Here is a 20,361-nt window from a genome sequence, read left to right as displayed (position 1 = left end):
TGGGCTTGCTTGCTCTGGTGGGCTGCAGCTTCCCCACCCAGACCAGCCGGGCGGGGATAATGCTTCATGTAAAGACAGAGAGCAGCAGCAGCTTACCGAGGGAGGGAGGGAGCTAGCATACCGTATCCAGCCTACGTCAGCTGAGGACATGTACGTTTACCTTGTGCCACCGTGAGACAAGTCACAAGGATAGGCAGGTTTCTTATTGCCACTCGCGATGATGGGGGGTGCGGGCGGAGCGAGCTTGCGGCGGCGGCACTGCCCGATTGGCTCGGCTCGGCCGGAGGGGGGAAGGGGGAGGGGGGGTCAGTCGGCATCGTACGGTATGCATGCGATGCGAGAGGCGCGTGATGCTGGCCGCATGGGAGTGTGGGGGAGGGAGAGCCATGTCTGCCTGCTGCTTGTGTTCAACGGCCAAGGCCAGGCCTTTGACAAGCCTCCTTGCACTTGCTTCAAACAACGGACGACCCAGTCAGCAGCCAGCCAGCCAGCAAACGACGCAACGCAATGCGAAACGCAATGGCAACGCTCGACAGGCACGGGTTTTGCGAGACAAACACGGGGTCGAGTTTTTTTTATGCTCGTGTTGACACATGGCGCGCGGGGGAGGGACAAGCAAGGGACAAGCAAGGCAGGGGCGATACAATTAGGCTAGACAGTGTGGGTGTACAGTGTGTGTGTCGGCCGCCTCTGCAAGCAAGCACGGACCAGCAGCAGCTGGATTGATTGGCGCAGTGTCATGTCCCTGGTTGTTGAGTAGGTGTTTGTTCCGCTGCCTTGGTGGTTGCGCGGGCAGGCTGGCTGGCTGGCTGGCGGCTGCCCAGGTTTTTGCCACCACCACCCACCCACACCCACACCCACACTCGCCACTCGACTGACTCTGCCTTCCTCCTCGCCCTTGCCTCTCTCCGCCGCGCCGCCGGCCGAAGTCAGGGGCAGGCCAGGAAAAAAAGCGTCCTTTTGGCCATGTCAGGGTTTTGGTTGGGTTCAGGGATTTTCAACATCCAGGGGCTGTGTTTGTCCCTGACGAGACGAGGGCGTGCCTGGGGGATGGGGGAGAGGGAGGGGGGTCGGCAGATGATGCTGCCTGCTGCCTGCTGCTGCTGCTGCAGATGACACTTGGTCGAGCCAGCAGCCGACAGCCAGGAGACAGAGCCAAGCACCCAGTCCCAGTCGCAGCGACCACACACACACACAACCTTCACCGTAACCCATCGCCGCCCTCTGCCGCCTCCTCCGCCTCCTCCGCCTCGTCCTCCGCCGCCGCCGCCGCCGCCGGCCGCCCGGCACAAGTCTTCTTCAGTGGTCAGTCTGTTGGTTGGGTTTCCACGGCCCGGCCCGTACTCCTCGTCTCTCTCTCCCAGTCCTTGCTTGTCGCCTGCCTGCCTCTCTGCCTGCCTTGCTTGCTCGCAGCCGCCCAGCCAGCCAGCCAGCCCTTCTCTCCTCTTCCTCCACCACCAGATATCCCAGTTGTTACGCTCTCCTTCCCCCTCGTCTTCCTCCTGGATCGCCTGCCCTCGCCCTCTCTCTCTCTTCCCCTTCCCCCCCTTCCTTTTCTCCCTGTCGTACCCCTCTCTTCCCCTCCCTGGCTCCTACCGACTGCATCCGCCGCCGCTGCCGCCGCCGCCGCCGCCAGAGACCGATGTCGAGCACGACCACCACTCATTACTCCAACTTGTAACACACCATCTCCTCTCGGATCAAGTGTCTTCTCTCTCCATCTCTCAACATCACCATCATCATCTTTGTGCGTAAAACATCTGGCAGCATACACCACACATCCTCCACACACACCCGGCGTCTGGCTTGCGCAACCCACTCTTCCCTTGCACACACACACTCTCTCTGCCCCGTCCGACCGACCGGCTAAATCCACAACCTAGGTTTCACCCCCCTTCCTCTTCCCCCTCCCCCCAACAACCAACCGAACGTCCTCCTCCCCCATCACCTATCGTCCTTGTTGATTTCCTCGTCGAGGTCGCCAAGAAGAAAACATTGCAAGTTTGGCATTGCCGTCAACATATCTGCACGACAGCTCCCCGGTTGCATCGTTTCGACTCCGCTGTAATACACGCTCAGCGCTCACCCAACGCGCGCATCGGTAATCCTCCTGGTACCTGTAAGTGTGGCCCAGCCTATCGAGCCCCGCCCGTCCTGTCCCACCCCCCAACCCCGCAACGCCGCCCGCCCGCCCGCCCCGTAACTGGGTACCTGGCCAGCTCTGGCCTGCACAACCTGCCTTATCGCGCAATACAAAGCGCGCGGGCCCGCGGTGCCGTTGCGTGTGTGTGTGTGCGCCGCCAGCCAACGCATCTGCGATCCACAGACGACCCCAATTCCAACGAGGGTCGTGCATCACCTCGTCCTCGTCTGCACAATCAAAACACGAGCCAAAGGAAGTGGTGCACCACGGCATCTCTTGTGCCGAACAGCCATCCTAGACACACCGATCACGGAGACGGGCAATTGGTATACCCACTCGCCCCCGTGCAGCTGTCAGCCCGATTCACATACACATCCACACACAGTCTCCCAACCTCACGCATCTCCCACATCCCCCCACATAGCCCTCACACTTTGTTCTCGAACCCACACGAGCCAGCACTTGGGTGGGCACGCACCGTCCTTGGTGGCGTCACCTCACACTCCCATCCACACCACCATCTCGGATCGTCCGTCTGTGGTCATCACCTCATCATACAAACTCGAGCTGACGCATTATGCCAATCACAGGCTCTCATTCGCCTCGCACCCCAACAACTTCTCTACGCGTTTCGCATCCGTGCTCCAAGGTGAGTTATTCCCGCCGTCATCCACCGCCTCGTTCTCTCTCCTGTTCTTCTCGTCACCCGGAAGTGGTCCACACTGCCCCTCGCGGTCACCGTGTACTCCTTTCCACGCGGGTCCACTCGGCTTCTTGTGGCGCGTCAACAGGGCGAACCCTGCGTCGTCCGTGATCCCGCCATGTACCTCACACGCTGTGTATCTGGCCGTGGGCGCCGCCGCCGCCGCCGCCTACGCCGCATGCTGGGATGGACACGGCCCACCAGTGTTGATCACCGTCTTCTCTCGCTCTCAATCGCCACCACTTTCTCAGCTGGTCTCTCGCCCACCTCGTCTTTGGACCTGCCCCTCAAAAACGCAGTCTGCTGGCGGGTGGCCGCGGCCGCCGCCGCCTGACGTGTATCTGTGTGTGGGTGCGGTGTGGACGTGTCTGTGTGGGTTCGCGCGCACGCGCTCGCTCGCGTCGTCCACAGACCGTCCTCGATGTGGGGTATCCCCGCGTTGTTTTGGCTCCATTCGCAATAACTGTCCGTCTCTCTCCCTCTTGTTGGTGCCTAGCTCTCTGCCCACGAGCCCACTGGCAACAATGTCGCCACCGTGCATGTCACCCGCTGCTGCACGGCGCGCACAGTTCTCTCCACGCATTCGCACCGCCCACCGCCGCCGCCTCCTCGTCGGTCGGTCGGTCGGTCGGATGCTCTTCTGTACGCAGACAGACGTGTGTGGGACGTGTGGGACGCGCTCGCTCCCACACTCTTACCACCACACCGTCTTTGTTCTCTGCCGGCTGTGCTGCCCCTCCTTTCAAGTCATCATTACCACGTCTGGCGCATTCTTCAGACTTCATCTTTCCCCTTTCATCTTTTATTGTTCTCGCTTTTGCGGCTTGATCCACAATCCTCATCATCGACAACCAAAGACGGCTGCGGCTGCGGCAGCACACTCAACTTCTACGGCCCCCCAACCCATTCACACTACCTGTCGTCGATCAGGACGTGTTCCTCGCGCGCCCTGCGGCAAAAGGAACAGAACAGTCGTCCCTCTCTGTCTTATCCTCTTGTCCCATTCCTTCTCGATACCATCACAATCCCACCCAGCATCCGGTCACCACTGCCTCCCATTCACCCACCCGACGGCATCCTACAACTGCAAACACTAACACGTCAACAGGCATCAACCTGTGTCCTGCCCCCTTTGTGACACGCAGCAGCGACCCAGCGCACGCAACAAACGATCAGCAGCATCAGTCTCGCTCGTAGCACTTGCGAGCGAGACACACCTCTCCAACAACTAGTCGCGACCAGAGGCGCCATTTCATGTCCCTCACTACCACCGCCCCGCTCAGCCTCCCCCCTCACCCAACCGACAGAGTCCATCCGTCGATGTCCTACCCCCCGACCGACGACCGCGCCTACCAAGGCTACTACAGCCGCCCCGCTCCGGGTTCTGCGCATGGCCCGCCCGCGCCTGATGCCTCGTCGCCGGAGCGTCTGCACTCTGCTGGTGGCCCGTACCCCAAGGCCATCCCGCCCCATGGAGTGCCCCCGCAGTCACCCTCGCATGCGTACCCCCCACAGGACATTGGCCCGGCGCCAGGTTCCTCTCATGGGTACCCACCTCAGCAGCCTATCACCCCTCTGAGCGGCTCGGCCGGCTACCCTCCGCAGGCCCCCCCTCAGCCCTACTATGGAGTCGCCGGCGCTGGCCAGGACCCCAGCCTACCAAGCCCTCCTGCTGGCCCCGGCAGCAGACCCGGCACTGCAGGCTACACTCAGGAAGGCGCTCCCATCGTCCCAGTTGGCATCAGCGGCGGCAAGATGTTCCGCTGCCGTGGCTTTGGCGAATGTGACAAGGTGTTCACCCGCAGTGAGCACCTCGCACGCCATGTCCGCAAGCACACTGGAGAACGTCCATTCCCGTGCCACTGTGGCAAGGCCTTCTCTCGACTCGACAACCTGCGTCAGCACGCGGCCACCGTCCACGCCGACCAGACGCAGTTGAACGAAGCAATGCTCACCTCCCTGGCCTCTGTCCATGCTGCCCTCTCTCAGCGCGCCAACCGCGAACAGAGGCGGCGAGGTGAGGTTGTCGAGGTCCCCAAGAATGCGGTCGAGCGACCACGCGGCGACCGCAATAGCAAGAACCCCCCCACTGGTCCCGTTCAGATTCCACCGGGTGGTATTTACAACTCAGGTCCGGGTTACCACCAACCCCATGGTGGCTGGGCCCCTCCTCCAGAGCACGGTGGACGCCCTAGAACGGCGGGAAGCTGGGTCGAGTACCCGTGAGTTGCCACCGCACCGTTGCCAGCCAAAAACAAACGTTTTCTGACCAGTTTCACCAGACGTCCTCCTTCCTCTGCCGGTGGTCACCCCTACCCCGCCGGATACTACGAGCAGGGACCTCCCCCCTCGTCGCACGGTCGCCCCCCGACTGCCAATGCGCCACCCGGCACTGCCGGCTCGGATGACTCGTCGCAGGTCGCGTACCCTTACCGCCCCGTGTCGTCAAATGGCCGTGAGTTTGCTTCCCCTGATGCGTTTGGGCGTTCTTTTGTACTCATGCATGACACAGCTGGTGTTCCTCAGGCTGGGAACTGGACCTCGCCTCCGACTCCGCACGCCGGCTACCCTCCCTCGGACCCAAGCCTGTACCCCCAAGGGTCCGTACCTCCACCAGACGGACAGCACCCATACCCTCCTGAGCACGCGCAGGGCGGAGCTGGTTACGGACCGCCTCCACCAGGCTCGTCTGGAGGTTACTACTACCCCGCGCAGCAGGGCGGCCAAGGCTACTATGGCCAGCAGTCACCAGCGCAGCAACACCCGGCGACGTTTTCGTCGGTGCCCCCTCCTGCTGGCGGTGCTGCTCCTGCTCAGAGCTACCCTCCCAACTACAACGGCCAGGCGTCCGACTCTCCGTTCCAGTACAATGCCCCTCCAGGTGGCTCGTACCCGTACCCGCCTGGTGGCTACGACCAGCGCAAGCGTCGCTCTGACGACGATTCGGCTGATGCGCGCAAGCATCCAAGGGCAAGCAACGAGGCTGCCCCATCTGGTGAGCCTCGCGCCCCTGGTCAACCCGGGCAAGACCCCTTGTGGCTCCCGCCAACCGCTGAGCGCCGCTCGTCTTTAGCAATCAGCGCTCTCCTCGGCTCTCCACAGCAAGAGCAGCGCTCGAGACCGTCGACGGGTGAAATGCCCCCAGGCGGTCAACCGCCCGCGGGCTACCCCTACTACCAGGACGACCGGGCAGGTGGCGGTGTGCCCGGTGGCATCAGAGGCGGCGGCGGCGACCGCCCTGGCGACCGAAAGCCCAAGGCACTCGTTGCCGAGTAGAGGGATTTGGCTTGATCGACTCGCTGGTCTCTTGTCTCTTCTCCCCCCATCATCACCCCCACACAAAGTGTATCGAAACGAAAGCTCGCCCCTGTTCGCCATCATCAACTGATACTTGTGGCGAGTGTAACATCTGATCTTTCATAATGGCGTACGCGCTGTGCGTGTCTAGACGTCGTCGTTCTCCGTCTCTCCTCATTAGTATAAGTGTAGTGCCGCGAGCCGGCCCCGGAATCTAGTACCCTCCCGGATAGGTGATACCTACTTGGCCCGGCGGGCACTGCTCACGGCCTCGCGTATGCAACCAGTGGCGTATGTTTGGTGGTTGGGTGTTTGTTGTTTTGCGTCCTTTTTTCCTTTTTTCCCCGTTTCCAACGGCTCGAGCTCCCAGTGTCTCAGTCTCACGAGAATATCGCCGAAAGGGAGAGTGGGGAGTGGAATGGGTGTGACGTGGGTGGCTGAGGATGGCGCTGTATGCGCTGTATGGGAAGGGTACTAACTGGGTGTAGTGGGAGGGCGGGCGTACCTTTCTCGGAAGGTGGGAGGGAGCGGCTACCGTCTTTGTGGAGGTATGTAGTGTCATGTCGTCTGCCTGCCTGCCAAATGACCACAAGCAGCACCATTCAACAACAAACCGTGAGAGCGTGTGGGAGCGAGTCGGGTCTCCGCGGGGCGGAAAGAAAGTGGCGTCAGCAATCAACTGCAGGCGTCGTCGTCGTGTCGTCGGTAGCACTGAGCGGGCGGCCGGCGGCTCCAGCTCCAAACAGCACCAGTGGTGGATCTTGCACCGCGTGGAACAAGATGCACCATGCGCTCGACCTCTTCTCCTCCGGCGGGTACGGGGTCCAGGCCAGGCCAGCAGGGCCAACAGCGGTACCGTGTCAAGTAGACCAGTCTGCGACGAGTCAGCTGCCAGTCAGCTGGTATCGCGACGGGAGGGCGGCGGGCGTCACGTGTGCGCCACACCCGCGGGCCCGTGCGCGGGGCGCGTGCACATGATCACAAGACGCGGCGTGCGGCGTCTGCCACTGCCGGTCCGGCTGTGGCGCGGTGCGCGTGGTGGAGCGTGCTTTTTTGCGTGCTTGTACATATGCTTGCTAGCTCCCCTCCCCGCATCGAAGAGCGGGGACGAACGGCACGCGGCACGAGCGAGGCCACAAGGAACGGACGGAGACACGATGATCTGGTGACTCGAGATTGGCGTCTGCGTCACACTGCAGATACATGCAAAGATAGCCTCTGTCTCGCATGGCGTATGTACGTCTTGCTTGTGCGCCGGACCTGATAATGCGGATGCGGATGTTGGTGCTGCATACGGCGCAACAGCTGACTATTATAAGCCTGTGTACGCGCGTGGTGCTTGCGGTCTTCACTCATGTCTGGGCGGCGCTGAGCGAACGCAACGTCGACCCGGCGACCCGACCGGCCCCGCCAGCGCCCCAGCGCCCCACCCATCGCCACGCCGCACGCCCCGCCCTGCCACCAACCAACGTGTGTGCGCACAGGCCAGACAGGCGCCAAGACGAGATCCTCGACCCTCTCCCTCGATCTCCGTGTGATCTCCGTTCCGCGGGCTCGTGCGCCGCCATCCATCAGCCTGACAGACGATGACGGGCGATGGCGAGCTGGCGCACGGGCCGCCTGGGCGGTATTGCCGAGCTGGCTGGCGATACGATGTGCTCGGAGCGGGCGGGCGTTCTCGGTGAGTTGAGAGTGGCGACGGGGCTGATACCGTCAGTCGTCGGTGGCGAGACTCGGGGCCTCGGTGGCGCTCGAGCTGTGCTCCACTTGACCATAAACGCCACTTGACGCTCGTGGGCTGCTGTTCTCTGCGACTTTTGCCCTCGTGATACGGCCGTCCGTCCCCACCAGGCTCGGGCGAGCCCGCGGATAACGAGCGACAGGCGGCAAACGACCAGAACTACTTGCGCGCAGCAAACCCGGCGACAGCACCACCCCCACGCAGAATTGGAACTCTGCCACTCGACCAGCGTAAGAGCTCACGGCCCTCTCCTCGAGGGGACGACAGAGAGGCCATACCAGCCTACTACTTGCCAGTGTGTCGTCGCCATCATCCGCAATCAGCCCACAGCAAGCACCTCTGGCACACACTCAGCTCTCGCCACCCCAAACGCCACAAACCCCCCCTGTGTGCACCCCACGCACCCACGCAACCCTCGCCACGTCGCCACAAAGCAAACAAGCGCACCCCAACGGCCGCCACAAGCAATGCCCGCATGCCCAGGAAGCCCAGACCCAACTGGCCCAAGCCACAAGCTACACCTCACGACCACGACGGGCACCCGCGACGCTAGCAAATAATAGGGTTTTGCACCTTTGCTCCTGAGCGCGGGCCCACGCCCCCAAACTCTGCCATGCCGGCATGGTAGATCGGCGCAAGGACGCTAGGCCGCCAATCGCGGACTCCAGCGCACGACGACGACGGCGGCGTGACTCTGGCCTGCCCTGGGTGGCCCGTGCCTGGCGAGAGGGGCGGGGATGTAACGCCGAGCAGCGAGAACAGAGGCTGGGGGGGAGCAAGTTTCAGCTCGTGCTTGTGAGCTTGTGCATCCGTCGGTCGGTCGGTAGGTCGGCCGGCCAGTCGGCCTGACTGTCGTCAACTGCAGCCAGCCCCCTCCGCCCCTCCGCCCCCCTCTCTCCGCGCTCACATGCTGTCACGCTGCCGTCGTCGTGTGCCGTCACGCCGTGCAAGAATTAAGAATTTTCTGCGAAACGTGTGGCTTGATCGATTTCAGTGGCCGGTGGGCCGGGTGCCGCAACCCAGCCAGGTGGGCATGTTTCGGATAGACGCTGCCTTGTCGCTGCGGCGCACGTCGAGCTCGTTTCACTCTAGCGAGGGACGGAGGGAGGGAGGCGCGGATGTGGCGTGTCGCGGCGCACGAATGCACGAACGCACGCGTAGGTTTTTTGTGACATGACGAGGTGCGAGAGTGTGGCGGCGATTGCGAAGAGAGTGGGGGAGACAGAAGGTGGCAGCGTGGAGAGGAGCTGGCTGACGATCGGCAGGAGCTGGCGGGATGGCTTGTGGGTCGCTGGAGCGCTCGCTGGTCGAGGAACGCGGACAGGTTGGCGCGCACCCAGCTGGCATGTACGGTTTCTTGACCGGCAGTCTGTCACGCCAGCTCGCACGACGTACGACTTGCGAGCGAGCCGGCGTGCACTAGACGATTAATTTCTTCATTCTCCGAGCCCCTCGCCGAGGACGTCGTCACCCGCTCGCTCGCTCGCTCGGTAGGGATGGGTGCCGAGGTGGTGACCGTAACGGGGCAGGCAGGCTGAGCTGACGCCGCACTGACTTTTGATGCGACTGACTGGTGTTTCTTAACTATTTAAATGCACACTCGCGGTGCATAAATAAGCAAGACGTCAAGCGGCGCCCAGAGGTCAGACGACAGCGAGGACGCGCAGCTGGATGGCGCCGTGTGTGCGCACAGACGACGGACGACTGCCGCGCCCTCCGACGCCGCGCGGCCTGGCAATGACGCGCCGGCGGCGAGGTCGAGGTCCAAGCTCGAGAAGGTTGTTTGCTCGCTCGCCCAGCGCTTGGACGCCCCTCGCGCCGCCTACACACACACTCACTCACACACTCACTCACTACTCACTGCCGACAGAAACTCCTTTGTCTTCCTTCTTGGTGCGGACACGGTGGCCACAGGACTGGCAAGGGCGAGCTCGACATTCCCCACCAACACCTATTTCTTCTCTCCCAGCACTGTCCCACTGCTTTCCAACAACTCTTTCACCTCTTCCTTCCTTTCTCACCCTTTGACTCGGTCACTTGCAAGCAAAACAACAAGACATCATGGCAACTCAAGCCCCGCCCCGCATGCTCCTCTTCAACCTCAACGACTACGAAATCATGGTCGCCCTGCCCACGACGTACGACGTGAGTTGTGGCCTTGCCAGCGGGCTCTACTCTGCTGCCCCCCCCCCCTTCCCCCCCCCTCACGCCCTAACCCTCGCAGAAAGCCCTCGCCCTAGCGATTGAGAAGTATACGATCCCCAAGGACCACGTCGTGCGCCTGGGCTGCAGGGCGAGCGAGCTCGCGTATATTGGCAATTGGGCGACTACCGAATACCTCTGGATGTGGGTGTGCCATGCCGCCTGTTCGCCGCTGACAGCAGCGCGGATAACGACTCGTTCTACTACGCTTGTGCGGGCAAGCACGTCACGCGCCTCGACGTGATTGTCACCCCCAGGAATGTGTGTGCGCAAGTTGAGGTGACAGTGGAACTGACTTCCCAGCCTCCTGCTCCTGCTGGCGGCGGAGGAGGCGGCGGAGGTGGAGGTGGTGGTGGCGGTGGAGGAGCTGGGGGTGGCGGTGGAGGAGGAGGCGGCAGCGGAGGAGGAGGAGGCAAGGGGGGCAACAAGGGTGAGGCTGGTAAGGACGGAGGAAGGAAGAGTGCTGATGACAAGGAGCTGCCCCCGAAAAGAAGGACGAGGCCAAGGCCGACGGTGGGGCCAAGGGCGGCGGCGGAGGCGGTGGAGGAGGTGAGCACGGTGACAGAGACGAGTTGACATGTAGGCAAGGGCTCGGCGCCGTTCTCTGCGACCACGACCGCGGCGAATAGCACCAAAGTTGAGATCAAGGGTAATGTGACTGCGAGGTGGGTTGGCGGTGTGAAGTGGCAGCAGCTAATGACAGTGATCTCTCCAAGGGCCCCGCTCCGAACAGTGCGTTCGAGGTCCAACACCTCGCTGAAACACCTTGCTGACACTGCGCAGAGTATGTCGGTACTTTGACGGTCGAGGTGAGTGTAGCGTTCCTCCCGCACCACTCAGCTGACATCCAGCCCAACACATTTGCCTACAAGTTCGACGGTCAGGCGCTGAAGCCTGGTGAGGTGCCGGTGAAGTGTGCGTAGCTCGAGGATCCTACCCTCCCAGCTGACACGCCCAGATGTCGTGCACGACAAGGCCACTGCGCGCATCCTGTTCAAGCCGAGCTCGACGACGCCGAGGATCGAGCTGCTGCCGCCAAACTCGGATAGCGTGGGTTCCTGGCCACAAAACTGACTCAGCTGACTCGCTCAGATGGAGGTTACGGTGACTCTCAAGGGCTGGGAGGCACTCACCACGTACCCCAGAGCAAAGAAGGTCACCGAGGCGGGCAAGACGCGCCTGCGGTGGTTCGGGCGCGTTGGCAAGGGGGGCATGATCGAGGACTCGCTCGATGGGACCCATGCGCAGGGCGTGTTCTACGAGATCCTGTGGGTGCATGTCAAAGGCTCTGCTGACAGAAGGCCTCTCCCTAGCTCCAAGCCAGCGAACGCCGGCCCCGAGGACCCGCTCGTCCCAGGTTCGTTGTGGCCGTAGCGACACTGCTGACCCCAGCGTGGCCCGACATTCGCCCCGTGAACTCTTGGTGCCTCGGGCAGGCGACGTTCGTCGCGCACATCGACCGAGTCCTCACAACCCTCGGGGTGCCGATCGAGAATCGCACGGCAATCATTACCTCCTGGCTCCCTAGTATCACGCGGCACAGCAACATTGTAAGTGAGGTGTTACCTGGAGGTCGCTGACTGGGTCGCAGGCGTATCGGTGAGCTTGGGTTCTCCAACGGGCAGCTAACGACCAGCATTCTCGACAAGGAGCAGATCGCGGCGTCGTCCGAGCTGTCGATTGTGCCACCAGCCCAAGCCGTCCTCCGCTTCTTTGTGCGTGTCACCAACGATCAAGAATCTGCTGACGTCAGATCCTCTTCAAGGGTATCCCCGACAGCGAGCTGGGCAAATGGGCGGGACGCGGCGCGGCTCAGGTCGAGCGCGGCGCTGACTGGGTCGACGCGTGAGTTTGCCATTTGGCGCGCCAAGCCCGAGCTGACGACCTAGACTCGGTGCCAACGCGCTCTTCGGCGACGAGAAGCTGTTCCGCGTCATCGAGTATGCTGCGATGTGAGTCTGGCGTTCGGGCAGGGCACCGCTGACATTGCAGGGAGGTGCATGACTGAGACTGCATTTGGTCGTAGACAAGAAAAGCACAGGTAGTCAGAGCATGCAGAGGTGTGAGTGCGTGAGTCGAGTAAGCTCGGTCCGTGGTGTGCTTGCGGTGGTTCGCCAGGGCCACGCGTGTTTCAACAAGAAACGAGGTTGGTTCTTGGCACTCTGGCGCTATGGCCCGTCACCCAGAGCCCTCGCCAAGGCCAAGACCAGCCAGGCACGTCATCCGCAGGCGCCATTGACGGGCAATAAGGGCTGGTCAATAAGGCCTGGTGGTGCTGAGCAACAAACGCCATGCAGTCAAAGTCATTGCACTGTAACCGTTCTCGAAGCGTTGTCGTCAGCTATGCTGCTAGCTGCTAGCAACAGTCGCCGCCGCGTCCACCGAGCATACGAGTCCCCAATGTCTTAAATGGCATGTGATCTGTGGATCTCTGACTAACCTGCACTGCCTCTGTTGCCGCCGGTCTCTGTGCGGCATTCACCGGGCGAGTACGGCAGGCGCGACGTCATCCCCCCTTGCTGGCTCGTTTGCAGACGACCGGCTGGCCGACCACAAACAAAAAAACTCGGACCTGCGGCGGCCGCAGTCGCCGGCGTGCACGCCAGTCTTGGCATCACAAACTGTCAACTTGGCATCACACACTCCCTCTTCTTCAACAGCAGCAGCGATGCTCACCACAACACTCGCACTCGCGGTGCTCGCCTCGCGCGCGGCGGCGCAAGCCTCCCCGTCACCGACATACTCCCCACCCCCAGCGTCGTCGGGCACAACCGCCAGCCCGGCGGGCTCGCCCAACGCCCAGTGGTCGACAGTGCTGGGCAACACGCTGTGGTTCTACGACGCACAGCGCAGCGGCCGCCTCGGCGCCGGCGCGTACGGGAACCGCGTGCCATGGCGCAACGACTCGTCGTTGCAGGACGGCGCCGACTGGAACCTCGACCTCACGGGCGGGTGGTACGACGCGGGCGACGTGAGTACTTAGTGCGGCGGCGGAGCGAGGCGGCATGAGGCGGCGGGCAACGGTGGATGGCTGGCTGTGCGATGCGCTGGGATCGGATCTCAGATTGCCCAGCCAGCAGCAGCATGCATCTCACCGCCTCCCCCTGCTGTCTGCCCGCCTGTGCGTGCATGCGTGCGAGCGCGCGAGCTGACACACATGACGCAGTACATCAAAGCGACGTTTCCCCTCGGCTACACCATGTTCTCCCTCGCGTGGGGCGCACTGTCCTACGGGCCGGGGTATGACGCTGCCCACCAGACGCCATACCTCGACGGCACGCTGCGGTGGGGGTACGACTGGCTGATGAAGGCGCACCCTTCCGACGACGTGCTCTTCGTCCAGGTTGGCGGCAACGACGCAGACCTCGCATACTGGGGCGGCGACCAGAACATCCCCCAGCCGCGCCAGGGATACCCCGTCAACGCGAGCCACCCGGGCACTGACGCGTGGGCGTCGACCGCGGCCGCGTTCGCGCTCGGCTCGCTGGCGTACTCTGGCAGCCAGTGGAACACCTCTGGCTCGGCACACGCGCCGGCGTCGCTTGCCAACGGCACGTACGCTGGCCTCCTCCTCCAGCACGCCGAGTCGCTGTACAAGACGGCAAAGGGCACCACCCCGCTCGCGACTTACTCCCAGTCCGTGCCGCAGATCAAGGCCGCCTACTCGAGCTCAGGATATGGCGACGACCTGACAATCGCGGCGCTCGCGCTTGCTGCTGCGACCAACTCGTCGGGATACTACCAGGACGCGTACAACTACTACCAGCAGTACGCGCTCAGCGGCAAGCGTCAGGTGTGGAACTGGGACTCGCGCTCGCCGGCTGCCTTTGTGCTGTTCGCTGAGATCGCCAACGCGCGCCCCGGTATCGCACAGGCTGCGGGTCTTTCGACCAACCTTACCGGATGGCAGACGGAGACCGAGGCATACCTCGACAGCATTGTCAACGGCAAGCAGGGCTACCTCACCAAGGGCGGCCTGCTGTACTACCCCGGCGACTCGGACGAGGCGTCGCTCAACCCCGCCGTTGCCGCCGCGACCCTCATGCTGCGCTACGCGCCGCTCGCGTCCTCGTCGGACAAGGCGGCGGCGTACAACAGCTTTGCAAAGGGCCAGATCGACTACCTCCTCGGCAACAACCCCATGTCGCGCGTGTACATTGTCGGCCAGCACCCCAACTCGCCCGAGAACCCGCACTCGGCCCTCGCTGCGGGCGGCACTAACCTCAACAACATCCGCAACGACCCCCCGACCGAGGCGTACTTGCTCTACGGCGCCATGCCCGGCGGCCCGCTCAAGAGCGACAAGTTCTGGGACTACCGCGACGACTGGGTCCAGACTGAGATTGCCCTCGACTACAACTCGAACCTGCCTGGCATTGCCGCGTTCCAGATCGTCAACGGCTCAGCCGACCCGTACTATGTCAGCCTTGCCGCCAACTCGTTCACCACGCCCGGCGGCAAGCCGTGCGACGCCGCCCTCCCGTGCGGCAGCAGCCTCTCGGGCGGTGCCAAGGCCGGTATCGCCATTGGGGTCATCGTCGGTGTCGCGCTCATCGTCGCGGCCCTCGCCTTCTGGCAGCGCGAGCGTATCCGTCGCTGGCGCAGGGGACAGCGCTTCTCTGCCAAGTAAGACGGGTCGTTTGTGTAGAATAGTCGTCGGTTGTCGCACATAGTATCATTCAGACATTACAGGACTTTGATGCATTACATACAGAGTGAGGTGGTGGGAATGTGTGTGCAGGAAGTGTGGTGCTTGCGGAGTGAGCCTTGCGAATGAATGAGGATGAGAGTCGCTTGCCGAATGCGGTTTGCTAGCTGGTGGTCGTGGTCTGGGCGACACCCCAGCCCTCGACACGCTTGTCGCCCGCCCAAACGGTATGTCCGGATGGCTTGGTCTCCAGCGGCGCGGCCTTGGGCGCAGCACCGTCTCCCATCTCGACGTCCCCATCGGCAGCAGCGGCGGTGGCGGCGGCAGCAGGCTCTGCGGCCTTCGGAGGCACCATCTCGCGCTGGTGGAACGGTGCGCGGACGCGGCGCATCTTGGCCCTACACTTCGCGCGCACCGGGCCGTCGACGCCGTCCTCAGGCGGGACGCCAGGCGGGGCAGGGATGGCCGAGTGCGCCGAGCACGCGAGACAAGTGACTGTCGTGACGTTGCCGTGCGTCTTGCTCGCTTGTCGTCAGCAGCTAGCTCGGCAGAAACACACTCACGCTTGACCCGGATGCGGCTCGTCAGGCCGGGCACGAGGAGGGTACTGCACGCTGCGCAGATCGAGCGCTTGAGAGACGGATCGCTGGGGGGCGTTAGCAGGGCAGCGGAGCTCGACAACGCACCGCTTGACCTGGTTGTGCTCGGTCCACTTCTTCATTGCGCGCAGCTCGGCGCGCGCGAGGCGAGGAAAGTCGGCGCCTGCGTCTCCCGCAAGGGGCGGCTCGGTGGCCTTGTACTTGCCCTTTCTGTCGCGTTGGGCGCGGAGCGAGGACGAGGGCGAGGAGGCGGAAGAAGACGACGCCGGGGCGAGCTGCTCGAGGAACAGGCTGGCCTGGATGGCAAAGTTTGCGCGCTCGACGTGGTCCTTGCTGAAGACGGGGGGCGGGCCCGTCGGGAACGCGGACGCGCCGCCGCTTGTTGCGTCCTTCTTGCCTTTCGCCATGGGTTGCGAGAGCGAGTGAGTGAGTGAGTGAGCGAGACAAGGAGCGGCGGTCGAAATGTTGTCCCCTCCGCCGAAATGTTGTCGCTTGAAGTGGAGGCTGCGGGGCCAAGGCACCTTCTGTTATGTAAGTTCAGATTGTGTCCACCATGGCATGCCCACCACTGTCCACCACAATGTCCATATGTCCACCAACTTGAGACAACTTGTCCACCTGTCCACAGGGGACCATTCAAGGACTCTGAGACACCTTAAATGGGGGGTTTCTCCAACATTCGCCCAGACGAACTAGGCGAACAGGCAAAGTGGGTGGCTGGGATAAGGTCGGGCCAGGCTAGCCCTCTGATTGGCTGAGCTGGTGCACATTGTCCCCCCCTCCAGAAAGGACAGTTGCATCAGTGTCCTTCTTCTTCCCATCCACTCATCCATAAAGAGTGGCCATAGCCACTCAAAAACATCATTCAACCAAAGTGACTTTTTAGTTTGGCCTCACAAAAGGGTCGGGTCTCAGGATGCCGCCGAGGCCCAGGTCGCGCAACAGTGAGTACCGTCGCGACCTCCACCGCACGCGCGCGCCCTCCACCGCGGACCACCACCACCGCGCGCGTGCCCTGGCCCGCCGCACCAAACAGCGCCGCGCCGACCAAACCAAACCGCACAAACACATGCTGACCCCATGACAGCAGCCGGCGCCGGCGAGCGCGACGACCCATTCATAATCGATAGCAGCAGCGACGAGGATGCGCCTCGACCGCCGCCGCCGCAGCAGCGCCCGCGCCAGCCCGCGACGCCGAGCAGGCCCAACAAGGGCAAGGGACGGGCTCGCCCAGTCGACTCGGACTCGGATACCGGGATCATGCCCCCGTTTTCTAGACGAATACGCGGCTCGGACGGTGAGCAACGACGGCCTTATCTTTGCGTTCGGGCTGACGTGTGCGCAGACGAGGAGCCCTCGGTCCCCGCGCAGCCCGTGGCGTCTTCCTCGCGAGTGACAGCAACCTCGACCTCTCCGACTGTGAAAGTCAGCCATTCGCAGCGCGGCACACCAAGATCGCCCAAGAAGCGAAAGAAGTCCGAGTCACCAGTGTCACCCAGCAAGTCGCGACAGTCAGGTACGTCGAGGCCCGTGTGTCTCCCAGGTGCTGACTGGCGTCTCAGGCATTAACGACTACTTTCAAAGTGGGTCCTTTGGTGCTGTGGACGTTCGCATCACTGACTTCCTCAGATGCCCAGGCAGGTAGCAGCTCCTCAGCTAGCTCCAGAGCGAATGGCGAACCGGCACCGAAGCGACGTGCAACTGGGACCCAGCCCGAAGCCTCTGTACCCAGAAACAAGAAAATGTCTGTGGCGGAATTATCCAGACGCTTGGAAGCCGAATCAGGCAGCGGCCTCACGCCCAGATCCACAGGCGGGCCTTCGCGGAATAGAGGGGCTGACGGGCGTAGCAGACCCAACAGCGACTCTGCTTCCAGACCAACGTCAACGATGGCACCGCCCGACAGACCTTCGCTGCGGGCATCGAACAACCATGCCGCCAACCAGGCGAGTGGGAGTGGCAACACTTCGTCGAGTTCCGACGCGACGAATCCTTTTGCTGCACGAAAGGAGTCACCGCCCCCAAGAAACATTGCGCCAGAGAGAGCGATTGTGTCGGATGACACCCCTGGGTCGTGGTCCAACCCCTCGCCTCTGGTTGCGACGAGAACAAGACGGACGGCGTCGCCATCCGGGTCAGCCGCCCAGAGAGGAACAGCGTCCCCCGCTCAGAGACCCCGGTCCAGACCCAGTTCTGGTACTTGGGAGAACCCCGAGCCAATGACGACGCCCGCTTTACCGGCTTCTTCGACCCAGCGCCCATCATCCTCCAGAAGACCAGCGTCTCGAGACAGCTCGGGAACATGGGCTCAGCCCGAGCCCCTGGTTGTGAACACGGGAAGGAGGAACGCGCGCCCGCAAGAGACCGACTCGAGTGGTGTCGAGACGGAAGATGCACCAAGGCCTAAGCCTACGAAAGCTCGCAAGACGGGCGGAGGCAAGGCTCCTCGGCGCATGCCTCCTCTTCCTCCGTCGTCTCAGGACGAGCCGCCATCGCATCCCCGGCCTGCACCACCGGCTACCCCGCAGCGTGCTCCGAAATGGGCGACCTCGGCCGCCCCAGCGCCAGTCATTCCAAGCCCCGTCATCACGCGGGCCGCCCCCGCCGTCAACCGATCCGTGAGCCCAGAGAGGCCAGCGGACACCGGGGAGCCGTATATTGGCGATGACCTGGCTGAGGACATTGTCGTGCAACAACAGCAAAGCTCGCCGAATGCCAACCCGCCCGAGGAGGACAGCTCCGATCCCCTCGCAGCTCTGGACGAGGAAGAAGAAGACCTGTCCCTGCTTGAGGGATCCGGCGACGAGCTTCTTGAGCCGCCCCGCGCTCGAGCTTCGCCTTCTCCCAGCCCATCCAGGCTGGAGTGGCTGGACAGTGACGGCGATAGTGGCCTCGATATGTTCGGCAACGAGGACGAAGGTGGTCGGAGCGCCGTGAACGGGTCGAGAGGCCAGCCGTCGACGGGGGCAAGGAGCTCAGAATCTGCGGTCGGTGCCTCGACCTCTTCTCGCAACCACGCCTCAGCCTCTGCTCGCCCGACAAGTAGATCCAACGGCACAGCGCCCCAGACAAATCTCACCGAGGCCGACAAGGCTACCGTCTTCAGGGAAGAGCTGCGACGCATGCGTGCACCACCTGTCCCAGTGGTCAATGGACAGAGCAGAAGAAACGGCCTGACCAACGGACGCCACATTCGCTTCAGTGATTCCCCATCCCCGGAGCCGGAGCGCATCGATGTGAACATGACGGAATACAGAGAGCTCCTCAAGTCGGCTACTGCCCGGCATTATGAAGGGCATCATGATCATATCAGCCTTGGAACCCCGGGGGTACCCAAGACGCCATTTGCTGGCTTGCGCGAGGCCCAAACGTCGCCCGTCGACGACGAGCCGCCTGCAGGCCGTCGTGGTATTGCGAAGCGCAGCTTGGGCGTGCCGAGGGTGCACGATATTCAAAGAGCTGCGGCCTACCTTGCTTCCCGACCCGAGCTCTTCTGCTCGATTATCGAGGCCATGATCTCCGTGGCCACAAGCGGGGACGAGCACGGGGCTCCCGAGATCAAGGTCGTCAACGCCGAAGATGCAGTTGGCTCCCCGCCGCCTACCAACTACGAGTACTCGAACGAGATGCTCTACAGTGAAGCGATTCCTGACCCAGAGCTTGGTAAGGGATGTGATTGCGAGGGCGTGTGTGATCCAAACTCGCAAACGTGCTCGTGTGCCGCCCGGCAACAGTTGTACTTTTACAACCTGGGGCCGACTGGGTTTCAATGGGACGAGTGAGTGAAAGGATTTGCCCCTGGCTGACTGTGACAGTAACGAGAGGATCAAGCACCCAGACTGCACTATCTGGGAATGCGGCCCGAACTGCGGTTGTCCGCCAGAGTGTGGGAACCGGGTTTGTGTCGTTACGTGGCCTTTGGACACTTGCTGACCGTGGCTTCAGGTGATTCAACGTGGCCGCCAGAAGAACGCCGACGTCTCGATCTTCAAGACGGAGAAGAAGGGCTGGGGTAGGTTGGCTTGGGTGGATGAAAAAGCCATGCTGACAATTTAGGTGTCCGTGCTCGTGGCATAATCGAACGCGGCACGTTCCTCGGTATCTACTCAGGGGAACTCATCACCGACGCCGAGAGTGAGCGACGAGCGTCCGAGCTCTACGACCAGATCGGCACCACGTATCTGTTCGATCTCGACGGGTACCACCTCACCAACCCACCCGAAGGGCTCGAGGATATCGACCCGCGGGCGTATGAGTTGGCTAGGATGGTGAAGCAGCGAGCCGATGCGTCGGGGTCGGACGACGGCAAGTACTCGGCGTACTCTGGTGAGTGGTCACAGGCAAGCCTGGGTGTGTACTGACCCCACAGTCGATGCTTTCCATTATGGCGTGAGTAACTACAGGTGGTCATGGTGGCGCTGCTGACCGGATGTGTGTTTCTTTGTAACAGAACGTGAGTTTCGAAGATATCCGTTGACGAGCCACTCACGCCACAGTACACTCGGTTTATCAACCATTCGTGCGAGCCGAACGTTGTTATAACCCAAGCCTATGTCAAGGTGCGTAGAGACCCAGGAAACCGCGCTGACCTGAACAGGACTTTCACCCGGAAAGGCCACTGTAAGTGCCGTGATTACACCATGAGTCCCAACTCTAACCCTTTTCCAGGCTGGTTATGATCGCGCGCTACGACATCTTCGAGGGTGAGGAACTGTGCATTTCGTACAAGGGGACCAAGGTGAGTCGTCGGAGTCTCGCGGTCACTCGCTAACCGCATAGGACGACGAGCCCGCGCCGCTGCTGCCTGAGGCGCTTCGTGAGCGGAGCGAGACGCCGGCACGACGTGGACAAGGCTCCAAGTCAACTACCGTGCATGTCAGCCCTCGTCGGCCGGCCGAGCAGAAGGTCCACCGCTGTCTTTGGTAGGTGAACATGGTGAGGCATCTTGCTGACCACCGCCGCAGTGGAACGCGCAGCTGCAACGGCAATATGTTCAGCTGGGATTAGTGTTGTATGTACTTTTAACAT

The 20,361-nt window shown here is 62.5% G+C and overlaps 5 protein-coding genes across 7 annotated transcripts; 4 read left to right on the top strand and 1 right to left on the bottom strand.

The window, feature by feature from the left end:
* Positions 1-1,218: 1,218 nt before the first annotated feature.
* Positions 1,219-6,439, top strand: BCR1_2 (Biofilm and cell wall regulator 1; the record flags this gene model as incomplete). Of its 3 annotated transcripts, XM_062770841.1 has the most annotated exons (7): positions 1,643-1,677; positions 2,080-2,119; positions 2,734-2,792; positions 4,079-5,068; positions 5,129-5,301; positions 5,359-5,841; positions 5,920-6,439. In XM_062770841.1, the coding sequence occupies 7 exons, from the start codon at positions 1,643-1,645 to the stop codon at positions 6,120-6,122; spliced, it is 1,983 nt and encodes a 660-aa protein (XP_062626825.1). In that variant the 3' UTR covers positions 6,123-6,439. The 3 variants fall into 3 exon arrangements, with proteins under 3 accessions (XP_062626827.1, XP_062626825.1, XP_062626826.1); XM_062770842.1 differs by having other exon boundaries at positions 1,219-1,747; positions 1,884-2,113; positions 2,728-2,792; positions 3,955-5,068; positions 5,359-6,439; XM_062770843.1 differs by having other exon boundaries at positions 5,359-6,439.
* Positions 6,440-9,969: 3,530 nt separating this feature from the next.
* LOC62_03G004322 (uncharacterized protein) lies at positions 9,970-12,094 on the top strand (the record flags this gene model as incomplete). Its single annotated transcript, XM_062770840.1, has 17 exons — positions 9,970-10,029; positions 10,109-10,230; positions 10,269-10,351; positions 10,564-10,635; positions 10,670-10,751; positions 10,790-10,818; positions 10,870-10,895; positions 10,938-10,983; positions 11,045-11,136; positions 11,179-11,354; positions 11,400-11,443; positions 11,479-11,636; positions 11,678-11,685; positions 11,723-11,801; positions 11,840-11,931; positions 11,976-12,038; positions 12,079-12,094. The coding sequence occupies 17 exons, from the start codon at positions 9,970-9,972 to the stop codon at positions 12,092-12,094; spliced, it is 1,248 nt and encodes a 415-aa protein (XP_062626824.1).
* Positions 12,095-12,619: 525 nt separating this feature from the next.
* celD_1 (Endoglucanase E-4) lies at positions 12,620-15,259 on the top strand. Its single transcript, XM_062770839.1, has 2 exons — positions 12,620-13,057; positions 13,253-15,259. Exons 1-2 carry the CDS (start codon positions 12,755-12,757, stop codon positions 14,714-14,716), a joined length of 1,767 nt encoding a protein of 588 aa, XP_062626823.1. The 5' UTR covers positions 12,620-12,754; the 3' UTR covers positions 14,717-15,259.
* Positions 14,898-15,740, bottom strand: rnp4 (Ribonuclease P protein component 4; the record flags this gene model as incomplete). The annotated part of the gene is made up of 3 exons (XM_062770838.1): positions 14,898-15,259; positions 15,298-15,380; positions 15,421-15,740. The coding sequence occupies 3 exons, from the start codon at positions 15,738-15,740 to the stop codon at positions 14,898-14,900; spliced, it is 765 nt and encodes a 254-aa protein (XP_062626822.1).
* A 673-nt stretch (positions 15,741-16,413) lies between these two features.
* clr4 (Histone-lysine N-methyltransferase, H3 lysine-9 specific) lies at positions 16,414-20,340 on the top strand (the record flags this gene model as incomplete). Its single annotated transcript, XM_062770837.1, has 13 exons — positions 16,414-16,630; positions 16,679-16,849; positions 16,896-16,916; positions 16,990-19,111; positions 19,149-19,230; positions 19,279-19,345; positions 19,390-19,659; positions 19,703-19,722; positions 19,830-19,892; positions 19,931-19,953; positions 20,002-20,071; positions 20,113-20,255; positions 20,310-20,340. The coding sequence occupies 13 exons, from the start codon at positions 16,414-16,416 to the stop codon at positions 20,338-20,340; spliced, it is 3,300 nt and encodes a 1,099-aa protein (XP_062626821.1).
* Between the last annotated feature and the right edge of the window lie 21 nt (positions 20,341-20,361).

Source organism: Vanrija pseudolonga, chromosome 3 (assembly GCF_020906515.1).
Source record: "Vanrija pseudolonga chromosome 3, complete sequence".
NCBI classification, from domain to species: Eukaryota; Fungi; Basidiomycota; class Tremellomycetes; order Trichosporonales; family Trichosporonaceae; genus Vanrija; species Vanrija pseudolonga.
The sequence above is the reverse complement of the archived record's forward strand: the minus strand, read 5'-3'. Positions and strand labels throughout refer to the sequence as shown.

Coding starts and splice junctions, on each gene's coding strand:
- celD_1 (XM_062770839.1), top strand. CDS start 12,755: ATGCTCACCACAACACTCGCACTCGCGGTGCTCGCCTCGCGCGCGGCG. Junction 13,058..13,252: donor GGTGGTACGACGCGGGCGAC/GTGAGTACTTAG, acceptor CACATGACGCAG/TACATCAAAGCGACGTTTCC.